The 17995-nt window shown below is 47.9% G+C and overlaps 1 protein-coding gene across 6 annotated transcripts in view; it reads right to left on the minus strand.

The window, feature by feature from the left end:
• Flnb (filamin B) overlaps positions 1-17995 on the minus strand; it is a 133087-nt gene that overhangs the window by 36448 nt on the left and 78644 nt on the right. For all 6 annotated transcript variants that reach the window (XM_087585931.1, NM_001107288.2, XM_087585930.1 and 3 more), the window contains 9 exon segments: positions 17695-17864; positions 12368-12485; positions 9714-9976; positions 8357-8954; positions 7364-7537; positions 6739-6901; positions 5748-5908; positions 2600-2767; positions 219-342 (listed from right to left, as the gene is read on the minus strand). In XM_087585931.1, coding sequence (XP_087442057.1) covers positions 219-342; positions 2600-2767; positions 5748-5908; positions 6739-6901; positions 7364-7537; positions 8357-8954; positions 9714-9976; positions 12368-12485; positions 17695-17864 — 1939 coding nt within the window.

Genomic DNA, 17995 nt, shown 5'->3' on the forward strand with positions numbered 1-17995 from the left:
AGACAATGCTAGCTTCCCTTGGAACCAAAGACAGAAGGGGTAGACGCTAGAGCAGGAGCCACGGTGCCTACAGGATGTCACCATGCTGTACCATGCGCTCAATGGGCAGTGGGTGAATGGCTAGGGAGCGGGGTGGTACTAGAACAGTGGCCATCAATCCTGTGGGTGGACGAGTCTGAGGCTGAATTGTAGTCAGGCCTGAAGGCCGAGATGCTCACCTTCGGGGGATCTCTTCATCAGCGTATTTGACAGAAACAATGTAGGGCCCCTCCTGAGATGGCGTGTAGGTCACTGTGTGGGTGCCATCCCCATTATCCACCACATCCACCGGCTCCACGAGGCCTGAGGGCAGAAAGGAGAGGTTTAACTGACGACCCGGCCTCCCGTTCTCGGCGCCCTGGTTATACATGAAAGAGAATCACGTCCATCCCCACGAACGGTTGGTTTCCACTGAAGAGTAACACAAAAGCAAGCAGGCCACAGTCACAGGACACGTAAGTCACAGGAGTGGGATCCATCCCAAGAGACACTCAGCCTGCCATACTTCCCTCCAGGACAATTAAGGGGGCTGCCCACGCTAGTGGCTGGAGGTCTTTGCGGACATGCTACATATCCTTTCTTTCAAGCTGGCTAAGCAAGCTTGGAGGTGCCAGCTTTATTCTATAGCTGAGAAAGTACCCGAGTGTCTAGAAACCGCAACAGTAAAAAGTAAACTATGGGCTGGCCAGTCAAGACCCGTACCCGCCTTTCAGCAAGAACACAATGGTGCCAACATGCTAGGGTACAAAGTTACAGAGCAGGTAAGGGTGCCAATCTCATGGAACAAGAGAGCGATCAATGGGATGCTATGGGTGATGGTTTAAAAGGATGCTAAGGCATGCACTAGATTGGTAGATTCTAGACCCTGAGCCCGAGGTCAAGGAGGGGTCAGTGGCAAGGGAGGCTAATCAGGGCAGGGTGCGTGCTCATTGAGCAGAGCAGGTAAAGTAAGGGACAAGGCAGTTTTAGAGGTGGGGCTAGGCTAGAGGCGTACAAGGTACATAATTGAAAGCAGCTGCTAATGGGAGCACACAAACCTCAAACCTGTGTCTCTATCATGGTGACCTTTGGGTCAGCTTTAAAGAACTCAAATGGCTTTCAAGGGACTCTGCTATGACTGGGAATCTACTGCATCAGCTAAAATTACAAGGCCGTTTACTTGAGAAGTCCTCCAAATTAGAGGCTGCTATGTAAGCAATCCTCACACAGACACACACACACGGACAGACACGGGGACACATACACACACACACACACACACACACACACACACACACACACACACACACACACACACACACACGATGTTCAGAAACTTCGCTTAGGGCAAGCACATCCCATGACCTCATTCTTCCAGACCACTCTTGCCCTGAGCTTCAAAGGGAGAACCTCTTGCTGAACTCTACTAAGGAGAGGTTCAAAGGAGGAAGTCTCAGCTCGCTACTTCTGGAAGCCACAGACACATCACAGGGGCAGGCGGGGGCAGGAGGAGGGAGAGAAGCCTAGATTACTTAAGAAATCAGGCACACTATTTTATATGGAAAGAAAGGTACACATTAAATACTGGAAGAAATATGGCAACAGGTTTCAGTAGTTCAGGTTTGTCCCCGAATGGCCCGCTAGTCACCTGAAACCTTAATTCCAGGTTGTCAGCAGTGCGGGCCAACTGCCAACAAAACTCAGTCCCCAAGAGACCCCCTCTCCAGGGAGTTGAGACAATGACAAAGCTATAATATAACCCTGACAAGATTCCGTGGTAATACTGAGCAACTCAGAGGGATCCTCTTCAGGCCCTACCTCCTGCTCATATGCAGACCAAACCCCTGGCACCTCCCACATGCTAAGCAGGTGATGGCACAGCTGGGTGGACAGTGCATATTAAAGTCCGTATAGCCCCTCCTTCAACAAGCTTCTTGGGAAAGTGATGTTTTTATATACATTCTTGATGTTCTAGTACTCAGGCAGCAGAAGTAGGAGGACTGCCAGTTCAAAGCCTGTCTGGGTTACTTACAGCCCACATTTGGAAAAACCAAAGCCTGGGATGTAAGCTAGCCAACAGGACACCCTTTTGACAAGGGTAAGACTCAGGGTTTGGTCTTCAGCACCATGAAATAAGTAAAATTATAAAAAGAAATTTAGGACTATGTTATTAACAGGAGAAACGGACTTATGGAAATATAATACACCAACTTTTAAGTAGGCTCTCCTGCAGGCTTAGCTAGACTGGGGAACAGTACATGAGTTGAGAGTATTTAACTAAAAGGTCATGAACAATCGCAGAAAAAGAATCTGCTCGGGCTGGAGAGATGGCTCAGTAGTTAAGAGCCCTGACTGCTCTTCCAGAGGGCCTGAGTTCAAGTCCCAGCAACCACATGGTGGTTCACAACCATCTGTAATGGGAATCTGATGTCCTCTTCTGGTGTGTCACAGCGTCTTTCACATACATGAAATAAATGAATAAATCTTAAAAAAAAAAAAAAAAAGAAAGAAAGAAAGACAGATAGAATCTGCTCTAGGCCATAGTGGGTGAATGTAGGTGGCAGGCAGGATGCGGACTCACCTCTTGGGCCCATGACCCTCACTTCCAGTGGAGCCAGGCCAGCCTTGCTGGTGTCCACCGTGAAGGACTGTGGGATGCATGCTCGGACACAGGAGCTCAGACCGGGGCCAGCAATTTTGACCTTGCTGGGATCCACGACATCTTTCGAAGGCACTCTGAAGGGGCTGCCTGGAAGAGTCACAGGGTTATGAGTATGAAGCAATCCAGAGAGCACCCTGTGCAGACCCAAAACCACAGTGCTGCTCTACCTGGACCCTGACCACCTGAGCCTCAGTCAGCTCGGCCTGCCTCACTGTGGGCGCAGCAATGTACCCACTGTTATTCCCACTCCTGTCCTGTAGCACTAATCACATGAAGGATCTGGGGCCTCCGTGAACCTTCCAGGAAGCCAAAGTGGGGTGACGGGAGCACAATCTTCTAACGTTCTGTGTGGCTGGCATTCACTGGAAGGCATGCAAGGCAGAGCATGTAGGAGACGAGGAACATGGTGGGCAGGAGACCAGAGAGAGATGTCCACTAGGACCCGAGAAATGATGTGAGAGAAAGAAGGCAGCTACCACTCCAGGGAAGCGACACTTGGGGGAATTCCCAGGAAAGCAAACAAGATGCTGACCTTTCAGCTCAAAGGAGCTATCTCGACCAAGAAGCATGACACCGAGACAAGCAATGTCTCTGGCTGCGGGGAGGGAGTTCTAGAGTTCACAGGGAAACTGAGGAGGAGACAGAGCCTGAAACATAGGAGAGAAGAGGGGGGCAGAGGGGTCCACTCATGCAGAGGCATGGAGAGGAGGGAGAAGAAAGGCTCTTGAAAGAAGGGAAGCAAGCAGTTTGGTGAGAGGGGTATACACAGAAGAGCAGAAAAGAGTGTGTGGGTCTCACTCTCTCTCCCTCCCAGGGAAGCCAGCACATTCTGAGCACACATGATCGATCGCCTGGTTCCACACTCCTCTGGTAAAGCCTTTGTTTCTCTAACGATAAGTCGTGCTATGCTGCATGAATGACCTGTCGCTTTTTAATGACATCAAATACAAAGACTGGTAAGACACAGTGAATCCAGGGAAACCAAGATTTGTAAGTGAAGCATTAAGAAAAAACAAGGGCGGAACCAGGATGGCCCACACAGGACTTCTCACACAGCAGGTACACCAGTGTCCCCAGTAGCCTCAGGCTGCCGGGTCTGTTGCCAAAGAGCTCGGAGTATCATCTGCTGCCTGCACATTTCACAAGGTATGGCGAGGGTCAGACACCTGCCAGGGAAGTAAATGTCTCTGCTGGCTATCTCGGAAAGCTTCCGCTTAGCAGAATCAGGGGTGATAAATATACCTGCAGGAAGAACCGAGACCCTGGCAAAGACCAGCACCACCTTCCATGCTAGGGCTTAGAGAACAGGAGAGCGATTTACTTGGGGGGGTGAAAATGGAGAGCTCCAACATTAACAAGTAACAGCAGACTATCTCTGTGGCCAGTCACTAAGTCTGAACCTGGAAATTGTCTCAACTCCGCCTGAGAGCAACCTTGAAGCAGAACACAATGGTCTACCATGTTCCGATGCCATCATCTGCCAACCCCCTGCTTTCTGTTCCAGGTAGACATCACCAACTGACCACAACCCTTCACGAATCCCAATTAACCAACTGGTCTACCACCAAGACTGCAGCTGGGTCACTGCAGGAAACCAGTTAAGTTAACGTAAGTAAGATGGGGTATTCTGTTTGAAATATTACCACTGCCTGGCACGTAAGAGCCCGAGGCAGGAAGATTCCAAGTCAGAGGTTTGTATCAGGTTAGAAAAACCTGAATTTAATCATCCAAATCCCCAAGATACTGGCAGGTCACCGGACGCTTTGGATCTCGGGGGCTGTCCTGGCTAGATAACATGACACTCAGAAGAGCCTCTGCATGGGATAATTCTGGATACTCAGCTCTGGGCAGCTTTTGTTGTTATAATCATTTGTTTAGTGCTAACAAACAGCTCCCTTTTGCAGGGAATGCCAACGCTCATGGCATTCAGCACTTTCTGAAAAGCCAGAGCAGCACAGTACTGTCCCACAGCAGAAGCACACAGAAGCCAGCAGAACTACCTGCTTGGTGGGAGACACAGACATCTTCCCTGGAGACAACCTTCTGCTCATTCTTGGTGCTGGACTCTGCCATAGCACACACTGCCCGGGGGCAGGGCACAAAAAGGGGCCTTATAACCCCATTCTGTCCCTTCTCCCCATTCCCTTGCTTCCTATCAGTGTGCACAAAGTTTAGTTGTATCAATGTAGTTGCTCCAGAGTGGGAGCTTTGTCTGTCTTTTTGTAGCTGAAATTCTCTATATGAAGGGCTAAAAACAAACAGACCAACAGGCCAGCCACCATATTGATAAGAGTAGCAAGCACAGGCTTGAGGAGAAACTAGTTGTTTTGAACTACTAAAGCTTGTATAGACATACTAGCACGGTCAGAGATGAGAGACCCTGTTTTACACTAAAGATATAGATCACTAAACAGAAAGCAAACTAATAAGTAATAATTTATATTATTCGTGTGTGTTGTCACCCACCAGGATTAACAGGGCAAAGAAAAAAGTAAGATACATAAATTAAATGAGTAAGAGCCAAGCCTCCAAAGTTTCGGGGCTGAAGGAATGGCTCAGGGATTAAGAGCACCCTGAGAACTTGGGTTCAATTCCTGGCACCCGTATAGGGTGGCTCAGAACTGCTGTCACTCCAGTTCCAGCGGATTCAAAATCCCCTGGCTTCTACGGACAGCTGCATGCACATGCATGTAGCACATGCAGTAGCTAAGCTCCTGCAACAACAAGAACAACAAGAACAACAACAACAACTACTACTACTACTACTACTACTACTACTACTACATCATTTAAAAAGAGAGATTTTGAATTTTGTAAGCAATGAACTTCTGCTTAAATCAGAAAACAAGTCACATGAGCGCCTCTACCAGAAAGCCCAAGCCAATGCTTTCTACCCTGTTGCTGGGTTCAACTGGGGACTTAGTAGTGTTCTTGGTGCTGTGGTCCTTACTTAAGGTTTCTCCAAAACCAAACTGTTCTTTCTACTAAAGGGAGATGGGGCAAAACCAAATCTGTTTTCCCATGATTACCATTTACTCTTCGAACCACTACCCAAGGGACAGCTCACCAGGGATGTGGACGCCTCCGTATGTGATATTAACGTCGTAATCCCCAGGCGCAAACGGGATGTACTCCGCGCTGCAGCTGCCGTCTTTGTTGTCTCTGCAGTTTATCTTTGACTCCGACGGCCCCTCCACAGTGATGCCAAGCCCACCGATCCCCGCTCCCCTGGAAAGAGTGGGAAAGTGGAATGTGAGGTCAGCCCGTGCCGGTCCGCTTACCGCCAGAACTCGCTTATGGACACTCTATAAGCCATTCTATTCCATTAACGTGATACCACTAGTGCGGCGATACCTCTCGGGCAGGAATTTCTCAGACGTTTAGTAAAGATGAGTGGGTTCTCGCCCTTCCTCATGCTGTGACCCTTTAATATAGCTCCTCATGGTGCGGCGAGCCCCTCACCATAAACCATTATTTCACTGCTACTTCATAACTTTAATTTGATGAATCATATGTAAACACGATGTGTGACCCCCAAAGGGTAACGACCCACAAGTTGAGAGCCTGCCTATGGTAGAGGGTCCAAAGACAAATACAGTGTGAGTGTGTACCTTAGGGGACTGAGCCTGTGCTCTGTCACTGATCCTCTGGCATATCCCTTCTGAATAAACTGTAACAGGAATGTTTTGAGTATCTCTTATACATATAGCATTGGCTACATACTTCTGCATCATGAAGTTAAAGAATGTCTATCCTGTGGTGTGCTTATGATTATTATCTTAATTAGTTATCATGTCTGATGTACTTTTAGATACACCTTGCCATTGTCTGTAACATAACTCTTGACAAAAGAATGTTTATCTTTTGAGATGAATCTTCCTGGAAGTTGAAAGACCATGACAAATAAGTAGGGCACAGCTACAACTTTCTTTCTACCTTGAGACAGGGTCTCAATTCTGTAGCTCGGATTGGCCTCAGACTTAAAAACCTTTTTTTTTTTCTTTGTTAATCGATTCACTATGTAGGGATCGATACCCTGAACTTGGGCCCCTGCCTACCTGGTCACCACTGTGAAGACATTAGGCTTGTTGGTGAAAGCCTCTTTCAGCCCAGGGCCTTGGGCATGGACCCGAGATGGCTGGCAGCCTTCATTGACAGCCACTTTGAATGGGCTGTTTGGGATGGGCGCATCATCGTATGTCACCTCTACTACATGGAAACCTGCCCAGAAACAAACAATAACAACAACAACAAAACCCAGGTCACTTGCGTACAATGTAATTGCTTCACACTCTTATCTGATACTTATAGTTAGAACTCTGGCTGCTACTTGGAAAGAGTAGATTAAAAACATAGTAACATAGGGCTGGACAGGTGGCTCAGTGGTTAGGACCATGCACTGCTCTTGTAGTGGACTGGCCGAAAGGTCCCAGCTCCTACGTTAGTTGGTTCACCACCAGCTATAACTCTAGCTCCAGGGACTCTAATGCCTCCTTCTGCCCACCATAAGCACACATGCATGTGTACACACACACACACACACACACCCCAAATCAGAAACCATCTATGCTTTTTGTTCATGTGTTGTATACCCTCCCCCGAGCAATGAACCCTAACTTTTACAGCCACTGGGAACAAATGTCTCTGAATGAAAGAGTCACAAGCACAGAAGGGAAGACGCACCTTTCTCAAATGGTGTGTATTCTACTTGATAGGTCCCATCAGCATTGTCCTTGACGAAGCACTCGGTTGAGGCCCCTGACGGGTTGGCAATGTGAGCTTTGATGTGGTCACCTCCAACCTGGGTAAGGGGCCTAGCGTCAACTGTGAAGTCTGTTGTGGCCTCCCGGAACACATCTGTGGAACAACCACATAGATAAGAATGTCATGGTGAGCCCAAGCAAACCCACAAATGAAGATCTTCACACTCTGGAATATGTTAAGTATAGCTGGTGCCTTTAGGGTAGTTTTGCTGACTGCGAAAGTCAAGGTAGACTTGGCCAAGTGACAACACAACTTCTCAAAGATGGGGATCAGGTCAGGGCAGTGGTGCATGCCTGGAATTTTAGCCACTCAAGAGAGGGAAGCAGGAGGGCTGTGAGTGTACAGTGAGACCCTGTCTCAAAATGAAAACAAAGGCATCAAGGACAAGGGCTATGGCAGCCTACCTTTGCCCTCTATGTATTATTAAACACATTTTACATCATTTCATTCCAACTTGGACCCAGAGACATTAAAAAACTATTAACAGGGGCTGGAGAGATGGCTCAGTGGTTAAGAGCACTGACTGGTCTTCCAGAAGTCCTGAGTTCAATTCCCAGCAACCACATGGTGGCTCGCAACCATCTGTAATGGGATCCGATGCCCTCTTCTGGTGAGTCTGAAGACAGTGACAGTGTACTTATATAGAATAAATAAATAAATCTTTAAAACAACAACAACAACAACAACAACAACAACAACAAAATTTCTGGCTTTTCCATAGCAACTTGAAAATTTGCCAAGAATCCTAGGCCCCACTTATCAGGGAGAAACATAAAAATGGGGTCTGGATGGAGTATTACCTCTGGAAACAGCATGATCCCCTTCTTCCCCTACTTGCACTCCCCTACCCCACCCCATCGCCCACATGAGGAAGAGGCTAGAGGTGAGAGAGCCATCCCCTGGCGGACTTACCTTTGCCTTCGATTCCTGGCCCAAAGGCTTTGATCCCACTCGTGTCGACGGTGGGCTCCACCTTGACCCAGGTGGGGAATTGTGGTACAAGCTCACCACCATACTTCATGGTCAGGGTGTACATGCCGGCCGTCAGAGGCACATAGGTCACAGCGTAGCTGCCATCTTTGTTGTTCTGGATGGACACCTCGGCTTTCGCACCTGAGTCTGAGACCGCTTCAAGGCCCAGAGTCCCAGGCCCTGCTTCTGAACAATCAACGCAAAGGATTCCAGGTTCACCCACTTTTCCATGTTCGAGTCCTGGTCCTGAGGCTACAACCTTAGAGGGGTCAAATGGCATCTCAATGTCGGCTTTGAAGGGAGACCCGGGAATATGGACTTCTTCGAAAAGAATGTTGACAAAGTATTCTCCAGGTTTCGTGGGAAGGTAAGAGACGGAGCAGGTCCCATCGCCATTATCAGAGCATTCGATTTTGGCCTCACACGGACCTTCCACAGTGAGGCCCAAACCTCCAGTTCCAGCTCCTTTAGTGTCAATGGTGAACTCTGCGGGCTTGCCTACAAGACCTCCTTCAAGGCCAGGACCGTGGGCCTTCACCTATTTGAACAAAGAGCAATAAAAAATTAAATCCAATCTGTAGCTGCTATTGCTGACCAGTCAGTCAGTCCTGCTTTCAACACTTGTGACCACAATCACACAAAAGCATGTCAGTATCTCATATCCCTGGGGGCAGACTGTCTCTTGCACCGATGCCTGTGCGCACGTGCGCGCGCGCGCACACACACACACACACACACACACACACACACACACACACACACTCACACACCCGCCCGCACAAAGCACGGTGGGCCTGAAGAAATTAGTTCACATCTTGGACTCTTACATATCTGTCAATAAGTCTTGCCTAAAATTAGAAGAGCTAATTTTATAGAATTACCTCTCACTCACTGCTAGAAATATTCCCAAATCATTTGAATCAAAAAGACCAAGGATAAGGGTAACATATTTTTATGTCTGCTAAGATAGTTTCTGTAGGGCGAACTCAGTCTGTGTAAATCTGTGTAAAGGTCACTGCGCTGAGGCCTCCACAGTCTCACCCATCCCTACAAGCTGGGTAGTACCATTATTATGCTAACCAGTAAAGGAAAGGTCTCTCAGGAAAGTATTACAAACAGAGAACAAACAAGAACAGAGGGTGGATCAGCTATTGAGCGAACTCGGCACACAGAATTACATCAGTCAGCCATTGAGAGCTCACATTCACCACCAAAAGACTTTCCATGTATCCGTCCCAGGTAGGACCAGAGAACTCCAAGTCATATTTGGCAAACATCAGAGCAACCCCAAACTGACCTTGGTGGGATCTGGTGGCAGTGAGGCCTCCACAGTGTAGGGGCTCCCCGGCACTGGGTGTCCGTCATAGGTCACGTCTACAGCAAACAGCCCCTCTTCCCGAGGGATGAATTTGGCTGTGCTGCATTCTCTGCCAGCCACTGGTGCTACCAAGCATGGCACCACCTTCCGAGAAGGGCTCAGGATCGTCACATCCAGCTTCCCCTGGCCTCCTGCCCCGTTGGTGTCAATGGCAAATTCCTGGTCCTTCCCAACCTCAACTCCTGAAGAAAGGGAGAAAAGCTAGAGTGAGGGGATGACCCCTGTCAGCAGCAAGTGAAAAAAGAGAGCAAGGTAAAGATGGCCCATTGGACACGGTGTTTTTACCTGAGTTACTGCAAGGAGTAGCAGCTGACTCAGAGGTCTAGAAGCAGGACTAATACAATGACATTTACACACTGCAATGCATCGTTAACACTGAATTGTTTACTAAACAATTTCTATGCCAGTCACAAACGCTGTACATTGTCTCCTTCAACTCACACAATAACTCTATGGGCTGTTACTTAACAGCAGTGGGCTTTACACATGGGGAAACTGAGGCCCCAAGAAGTTAAGTAAATCGTCTGCGACAACATATCTAGCAGATCCCAAAGCTAGCATTTAAACATAGATTTCAAAGATTATAATTACAGTATAGTCCAACACTGCCTGATTCCTCACTTCCTTGAGGTGATAATTTTGTATGTAAACACATCCTTAATTTAAGTCAATGCTTTATTTACTAACTCCGGGCAGAAAACTCAATCCTATTACCACCCCCAACCCACAAGAAGGCAGAAGTCACAAAGCTGGCGAATTCTGAGAATTAACTTTGATGTCTTTTAAACAGCCTCTGGGTCACATAGCAAGACCTTGCACATTTAAAAGGGTAGGGGTACAAAGGGGACCCAGTGATCCAGAGCACATACTAATTTAGCAGAAACTGGAGTTCAGTTCCCAGCATCCAAATCGGGAAGCCCAAGCTGCCTGTAACTACAGCTCTAGGAGATGGACAGTCTCTTCCAGTCTTTCCAGGCACCTGCTTTCAGATGCATATAACCCTCTCCCTTGATTTTATGTATATATTTAATATATATAATTAAATTTAAAAGTAATAAAACTAAATCTTAAAACACTTGTTGCAAGGCAAGGCTATAGAAAAGCCAGGTGTCATTTTGACAGAGACAGGAAAGGGTTTTAGCCAAGACAAAGGCACTGGGAATATACTATGCTGCTGCTACAACTCAGGCAAATCTTGACTCTGGGGACATACTGAGGAGCCTGTTGAGGCCAGCACAGCTGTCCACAGCTAGGTGTTCCCTAACAGGCACCCTGTTCTTCCTGCTCTGGAGCCCAAAGTCAGTCTCAGTGTTTCGGGGAAAGAAGATGCAAGGGGAACCTTTTCGAAGTCTTTCACATACTCATAGCTGGGTATCCCCAGCCACAAAAGCCAGCACCCTGAGCTCCCACTTAGCAGCTTCCAGAAAGTGAGAGAGTTTCCCTCACAAGAGCATGCAGGGCACAGCCAATGAGCATTCTCACTGAAGGCTAGCTGAGCCCCGAGGGAAGTTTCAGAGGGGGTTAACCTGGAGTTTAGCCTAGGCGTGAAGACTTGTTCTGCTGACCTGACGCCCCTGAAATCAGGTAAGCATACATTACTGAGGGACAGATATCTAAGTTTGGGAATCCCCAAGCAGTTAATACTAACAAAGATGACCGAATTGTGTTAGGATTTCCAAAATGTATCACTGACCCTAAAAGGCAGCACAAGCCAAAGAGCATAAGTGTCTTTGTACACATACTGTACTAGTTTCTTATGCTGGAAGATCTCCATAAAGAAAGAAACAAACAAACAAAGCACAAAGGGATGGAGTGCTTGCCCAGCATGCACAAAAGCCCGGACTATAGTCTCAGAACCACAAAAACAAACAGGGCTGGAGAGATGGCTCCAGACTGACTGCTCTTCCAGGGGTCCTGAGTTCAATTCCCAGCAACCACACGGTGGCTCACAACCACCTATAATCGGATCCGATGCCCTCTTCTGTTGTGTCTGAAGACAGCTGCAGTGTACTTATTATATATAATGAATAAATAAGTAAAATCTTTAAAAAGACAAACAAACCAACCTTTAAATTCTACCGTGAGCAGACTGATGTCACAGTGCACGCGTGACAATATAAAATGAGGTAAGATGCATAATGTGCTCGAGGGCAAGGACAGGAGGAGGGCTGTGGCTTCTAAGTGCCAAGGAGTTGATTCCTATTACGGCCATTGGCCTTAATGTGATGCAGATGCCCAAGATGGTGGGCACAGTGTGACTCTCATCCAAAGGCCAGCCTTCTCCCCAGCCTCCCTCTTAATGAAAACTTCCTGTGGTAACATCAGCAGGCTGACAACATGCCAGTTTCTGCATTATTACCTCATTCAATTTTTTTTTACAATGCCTCCATGAGTCTAAGTGTCCCCAGACACCCCATGCCCGCTCACAGATGAGGAAGCCTGCTGAGCGTACGTGGCAGGCTTGTCAGAGCCCAGTTCTCGTTCAGGGCCAAGACTGTCCACTGCGACATCTCTCTAGGACAGAGTTAGTTTCTCTGAAAACCGCATGTTTTGCAGGGAGCCAAATGACTTACTGTTTTCTAGTCCGTTGATTTTTATCTTGCTCAGATCCAGCGGCGCGGCAACGCCCACAGTGAAAGGACTTTTGGGAATGGGGTCGCCACCATAAGTCACCAGGACCTGCATGTTGCCCTGGAATGAGAGAGAAAAAGGAGTATACTTCTTGGTAGAACAGAAACGCATTGAACTGTCCCTCCTCTCCCCCCCTGAACCTTCATTCCTCCCAGGGGCACAACAAACTTGAATTCACTAACCCAGTTTTAATTAGTTTTTCTTGGGCCTCGTGTGTTTCAGCGTGTCTTAGAACTTGCTATGCGGCAGACGATAACCTGTAACTTTCAATAGGTATGTGTGCTACAACATCTAGTTAATGCATCGCTGAGGATCAAACCCATGGCTTCATGACTGCCAGGCAAGCATTCCGCCAACCCAGCTGTATCCAGTTGGACTCTTACTGGCTTCAGGAAACAGCTTAAATACACGCGCTAAGTTTTTTGAAACACATGACAAAACAATATAAAAATCAAATAAAAGTAGACAGGGATAGTAGGCTGGGGACTACTGCCGGGCTTGTGCTATGAACGTTTGTGTTATTTCCTCAAATCAAAAATCACAAAATAGATCCAAGGAGTAGATCTTCTTACTGCTGCCTCTCACTTTGTAAGAAGAAACTCCTTGGTTCAGAGGGTCAGTGGAACGTGCCCTCAACACACTGGATTCACACTCCTGGCATCTAAACCCTTATCTTCTTTGCTCTGCCATAGCACCCTCACCACCTGCCACAAGCCAACCCCGGCTACGGATGGGTACAGCCACGGGGCTCCAACCAACAGAACCAGTTCTTCAATGCCTAGGCATTCAGTTTCGGGACACAGGGCCACTCAAGGTGGGGGGTGCTCACAGGAGTGTTCTTAGATCAGCACAGAGACACTAATTCCAGGGAAGGAAATAAAACCATGCTGGAAGACTGGCAGGGCCCCTCGCTGGAAGCCCCGATGGCTACACAACCCTGCAGCTGTTGCTCTTTGTCCACAGGTCCTGAGCCAGCTCACTGCTGACTTCCTCTCTCCACATTCAGCTGCCTACTCCCCCCTCCACGGCAAGGCTCCACGAAAGCCTACTGCAATCTCAGCAGATCCATGTTGTCCTCGCCTCTAGGTCCAGGAATAACAGAGTGTGTGGGAGAGTGAGAGGAGTCCCCAGACAATCCAGCAGGCTCTGTGGCTCACAGGCCCTGCGAAACGCTGTCACCGATCGAGTGTTAAAAGGGTGTAGCTTTTGGCCTGATGTATATTTTCTCACATTCCTTTTGTAAATAAAGAAGGGAAAGAGAGAGCCAAGGGGAGGAGGGATGGCTGCAGCAACGAAGGAGGAGGAATTGATTTTGGAGGCGTTTTAATGCGCTGCACAAAAATCAACTAACTGGCCGACCTTAAGGGTCTAACATTTCATGCCGAAATGTGCATAGGTCAAATTCTACAGAGCTGAGAGCCAGCCAAGGGACACGAAAGGTCTCCTCTAATGCTTAAAGAAACACTGATTCGTTATTGCAACCACTGCAATAGTCCCAATATTGCCAGTTCTCCCGAGCCTCCATTTCCCCTTAACTCCTTGGGTGCTAGGCTAACCCTAAGGTCAACTTCAAGGCTAACCAGGCATCTTGGTAAGAGAGCACTCCCCTCCCTGGTAGATTTTCTGGATTTCCCTGAAGTGCTAGAGCAAAAGAAAAGTCCCCTCCCAGCTCATAAGAGAAAGGAGCTTCCTTTCCACTCTCAGAACCGACACAAAAGTCAGATAGGAAATGAACTCTGCCTTGGGAGTGGGTGAGTGTAGCCATGGAGACTTAAAGCTGCAATCCCTATGCATTTCCAGTTTTTTTCTGAGACTAAGGTAAAAACAAATTGAACTTTTCTCCCACAGGACTGTCTAAGTCTGCGAGCACCTGTGTGTCCCACCAAGATGAAGCTGTCTGCACAGCAGCTTTCTGTTTCTCCCAACATGCTTCTGAGACCCAGTCTTTAATCAGAAGACGACAAACACGCCAACCCGACAGCCTAGAAGATGGAGCAAGAGAGCCTTCTGCAGGCCCCTCCACTTTGGAGACCTCTGCGAGACACCATCCCCACTGTGTTGGGTAACTCTCCTCTAGAGTCCCGAGAGACACCACCACTTTGTTGAGGACATTTCAACACAGGGACGGCTATCCTGGGAGGCTTGTGAGCTCACAGGGTTTCGTGAGGGCATTCATAGGACACCTGGCTGCTTAAACCTAGTGACATCGCATGGCGGTTGGTCTGGGGTGAGAAGCCTAAGTCGACATTGCAGACAAGCAATGACCTTGGGCAAAACCCAGGCTCTCTGTGAAATGAAGCCTTTTTCTGATCTCTGGGAGAATCCTGAAGCTCCACCTATCACGCCTACTTCTTGGAGGCAAAACCAGCTCTGACCACTGTATCACTACCCACGCATTTAACCATTCACATCATTTGTCCACTGTAGCTGAGAACCTGCAAACTGCCATTCAGACACCAGCAGGAAACAGAAGTCAGCAGTCAAGACTTGGGTTCCTCAAGGGCATAGGGCTTTAAGCTCTTCAAACCCATTCTGAGGAGGAAGGACAAAAATCTAGGCCTGGATGCACCCGTGCCTCTCCTTACACAACAAACGGCTGCCTTTCTGGAAACTTCTAGTCTAGTGGTCCCCAAAATTCATCACAAGGAGGCATGCTCATGTTTCCAGAGCATGCCCCTTCTCCACACAGGGGACAGTCCTCTGGTGGGCCCAGGACTCTTAACCACACACAACAGCATGGCTGACAGATACATTTTCTTTCACCCAATCTGGGTCTTTGGGTTCCTCCTGTGAAAGGGACTCATTCAGGCTGTGCATCCCAACTCTTCTAGCAGATTATAATGCTCCTCAGCCAACTTGTGAATAGAAGCACTCTATCATTTTCTCCCTCAGCCAGCTGCTCATCCACAGGGAGCACTTACAGTGCCAGTTCTGGTGTGTGTGTGTGTGTGTGTGTGTGAATGCTATCCTACCTTGCTGTGGTGACTTGCATGAGAATAACCTTCATAGGTTCATTTTAAAGGAAGGATTAGGAGGTGTGGCCTTGCTGGAGGAGGCGTGCCCTTGTGAGTGGGCCTGGAGGTTTCACAAGTCCACGCCAGGTTAGTCTTACCCTCTCTTCTGCCTGCTGCCTCTGGATCAGATGTAAGCTCTCGGCTTCTATTCTAGTGCCATGCTTGCTTGCCTACCTGAGCCATGTTCTGAATCATGATGGTAATGGATTAAGCCTCTGAAACTGTAGGCAAGCCCCCAATGAAATAAATGACTTTGTCTATAAGTTGCCTTGGTGATGATGTCTCTTCACAGCAATAATAAAACAAAACAAAACAAAACAAAAAACAAAAAACAAAAAAAAACCCAAACAAACAAAAAACTAAGACATGTGGGTAGCTCACGGTTCTGGAAGAGACATGCCACCTGTTTTCTTTGCCACAGGGAAACAGAATGATGAAAGGATGAGGCTTGCCTCTGAGAAGGATCCATGCACAGTCTACATGAGGTGGCATTAATATCAAGTCTCTACCAGAATCCTTAGACCTCTTAGCATGCCCTCCAACAGCTCTCAAAACGATCTCGCCCTCAGGGTCATTCTGAAGTAAAGTGTTTCCTAATCTAGCATCACTTCAAACGCAACAACGCTTGGCCTCTTGAGATGTATCCTGATTGGCAGCTTTACTTTTAGAGGGTTCAAGTCAAACCCTGATTTCATCCTGGTATCTGCAACTTACTAAAGACCTCATCTAATAGACCGGAAAATATGGTACATGGATAGTAGACGTCAAAGCCAAGTCATAAAAAGTTCAGAAAAGCACCTATGGCTTTGTGATCTTTAAGATAGCCTTCTGGTACTTTCTCCCAAGGAATGCGGGCAACCTGCAGCAAAAGTCTTGTCAAGCTCCTAGCCTAAGGCCCCACCAGTCCTCAGAACCATCAGTAAGAAAGAACTTCCTGCTAATCACTTCATCCTCTGACAAGGCACAAGCACAAGCAAACTACAAATGTGTGGTTCAGCTGTTAATAAGGAACCTCTCAGTGGGACTTCTTAAAAGTACAAGAAGAAAGTCGGGAGGTAGGAGGCCACGCATCTATAATGTCGGGTGTTACCCCAGGGAATGCTTCTCAATGTCAGAGACATCCCATAGAAAAGGTATTAACTCTGAGGATCTGAAACCCCTAAAGCACACCCTGTGCTCCCCATTCTTACAGTACCCTGCTCCTCCCCACTTGACTTCCACCAGCCCCTTGCTGAGGACTTGGGCAGAGAGACAACTGAACAGTGTTTCTGAAGACAGCCCAGCCCTTGTCCTACAAATGGCTTGTTCACAGGGCCGGGGGGGGGGGGGTCCCTCCCTCCAAAATGAAAGCATCTTAGAAGCTCAGAGTCAGTGTTTCTAACACAGCACTAAAACCCAGGCTCTCCCACCAGGACATCTGCCGTGCTGACTCTGGAGGTGTGAACATGAAGCAAAACACAGTTTTAAAGACCTGTGACAGGCTCAGGAGTCCAGCTTTGCAAGATAAAGAGTGTGGGAAACCACGCATTCTTCTCGAGTGCGCACCTCAGCACGGCATTTTTGCCACGAGACGGATGAATTTAAAAATTAAGCAAATAGACATAATAAACTTGTGTGCAAAAGGTGGCTTTTGGACCCTGACTGCATAAAATAACAAATCTGCCTAAACGGCAAAATTCTTCAGGATTCCTGCATTTTGTAAAAGGGAGTCATTTGCTGCCTTAAACGGAGCGGGCTTTGGGCCCTTGGGATTAAAAAGCTGAATGGGCTCTTTGAGAAAAGATCCCACTAAAACACCTCATAAAAAAGGGTAAACTATGTGAAACTGCCTGCGAAGGAAACTGCAGGTGAGGGAGCTTTCTATAATTAATAAAAGATTGGGAGTCGGAGGGACAGGGGAGGGGAAACAGGGGAGGGGAAGCTGCGTAAGAAAGTAGACCTGGTAGTTCTGTACACAAGAAGTTAGTATTTCTCTGATTAAAACAAACAAACAAACAAACAAACAAACAAAACCCAAATTGAGGTAGCGATGTGGGGCTGCCTTCCTACTTCTCTGGGAATCTCATAGCACCCTCAGGCTCCCAGACAGAATGAGAGCACACAGGGGCACTCCTCAGGCTCCCAGAGAGGGTGAGAGCACACTGGGGCACTCCTCAGGCTCCCAGAGAGGGTGAGAGCACACTGGGGCACTCCTCAGGCACAGCACTGTGGGGGAAGTGTGGAGGCAGAAAAGCAAGAGTCAGGAAGGAGCCTACCTGCTGGGTTGGGGTGTATTTAACAGTATGGGAGTAGTCATAGTTGTCAATGATATCCAAGTCCTTCACTGCCTCCCCAGGGACCGGGCTGGAGAACTGCACATTGAGCGGGGCTTTTCCGGCTCCCTTGGTGTGAACAGTGAAGTGGGTCGGCTTCCCATTTTCCACACCTGAAAGGACACACGGAAACGGGGTTGGCTGGAGAGGTTTCACTTTTAGAACCAGTCTGACAGGTCTGACGGCACCACTAGGCTGCCAGCCACACACTGCGGCTGCCACATCAGAGCTTCCCCAAGAAGAT

Source organism: Rattus norvegicus, chromosome 15 (assembly GCF_021556685.1).
Source record: "Rattus norvegicus strain SHRSP/BbbUtx chromosome 15, alternate assembly SHRSP_T2T, whole genome shotgun sequence".
Lineage (NCBI taxonomy): Eukaryota > Metazoa > Chordata > Mammalia > Rodentia > Muridae > Rattus > Rattus norvegicus.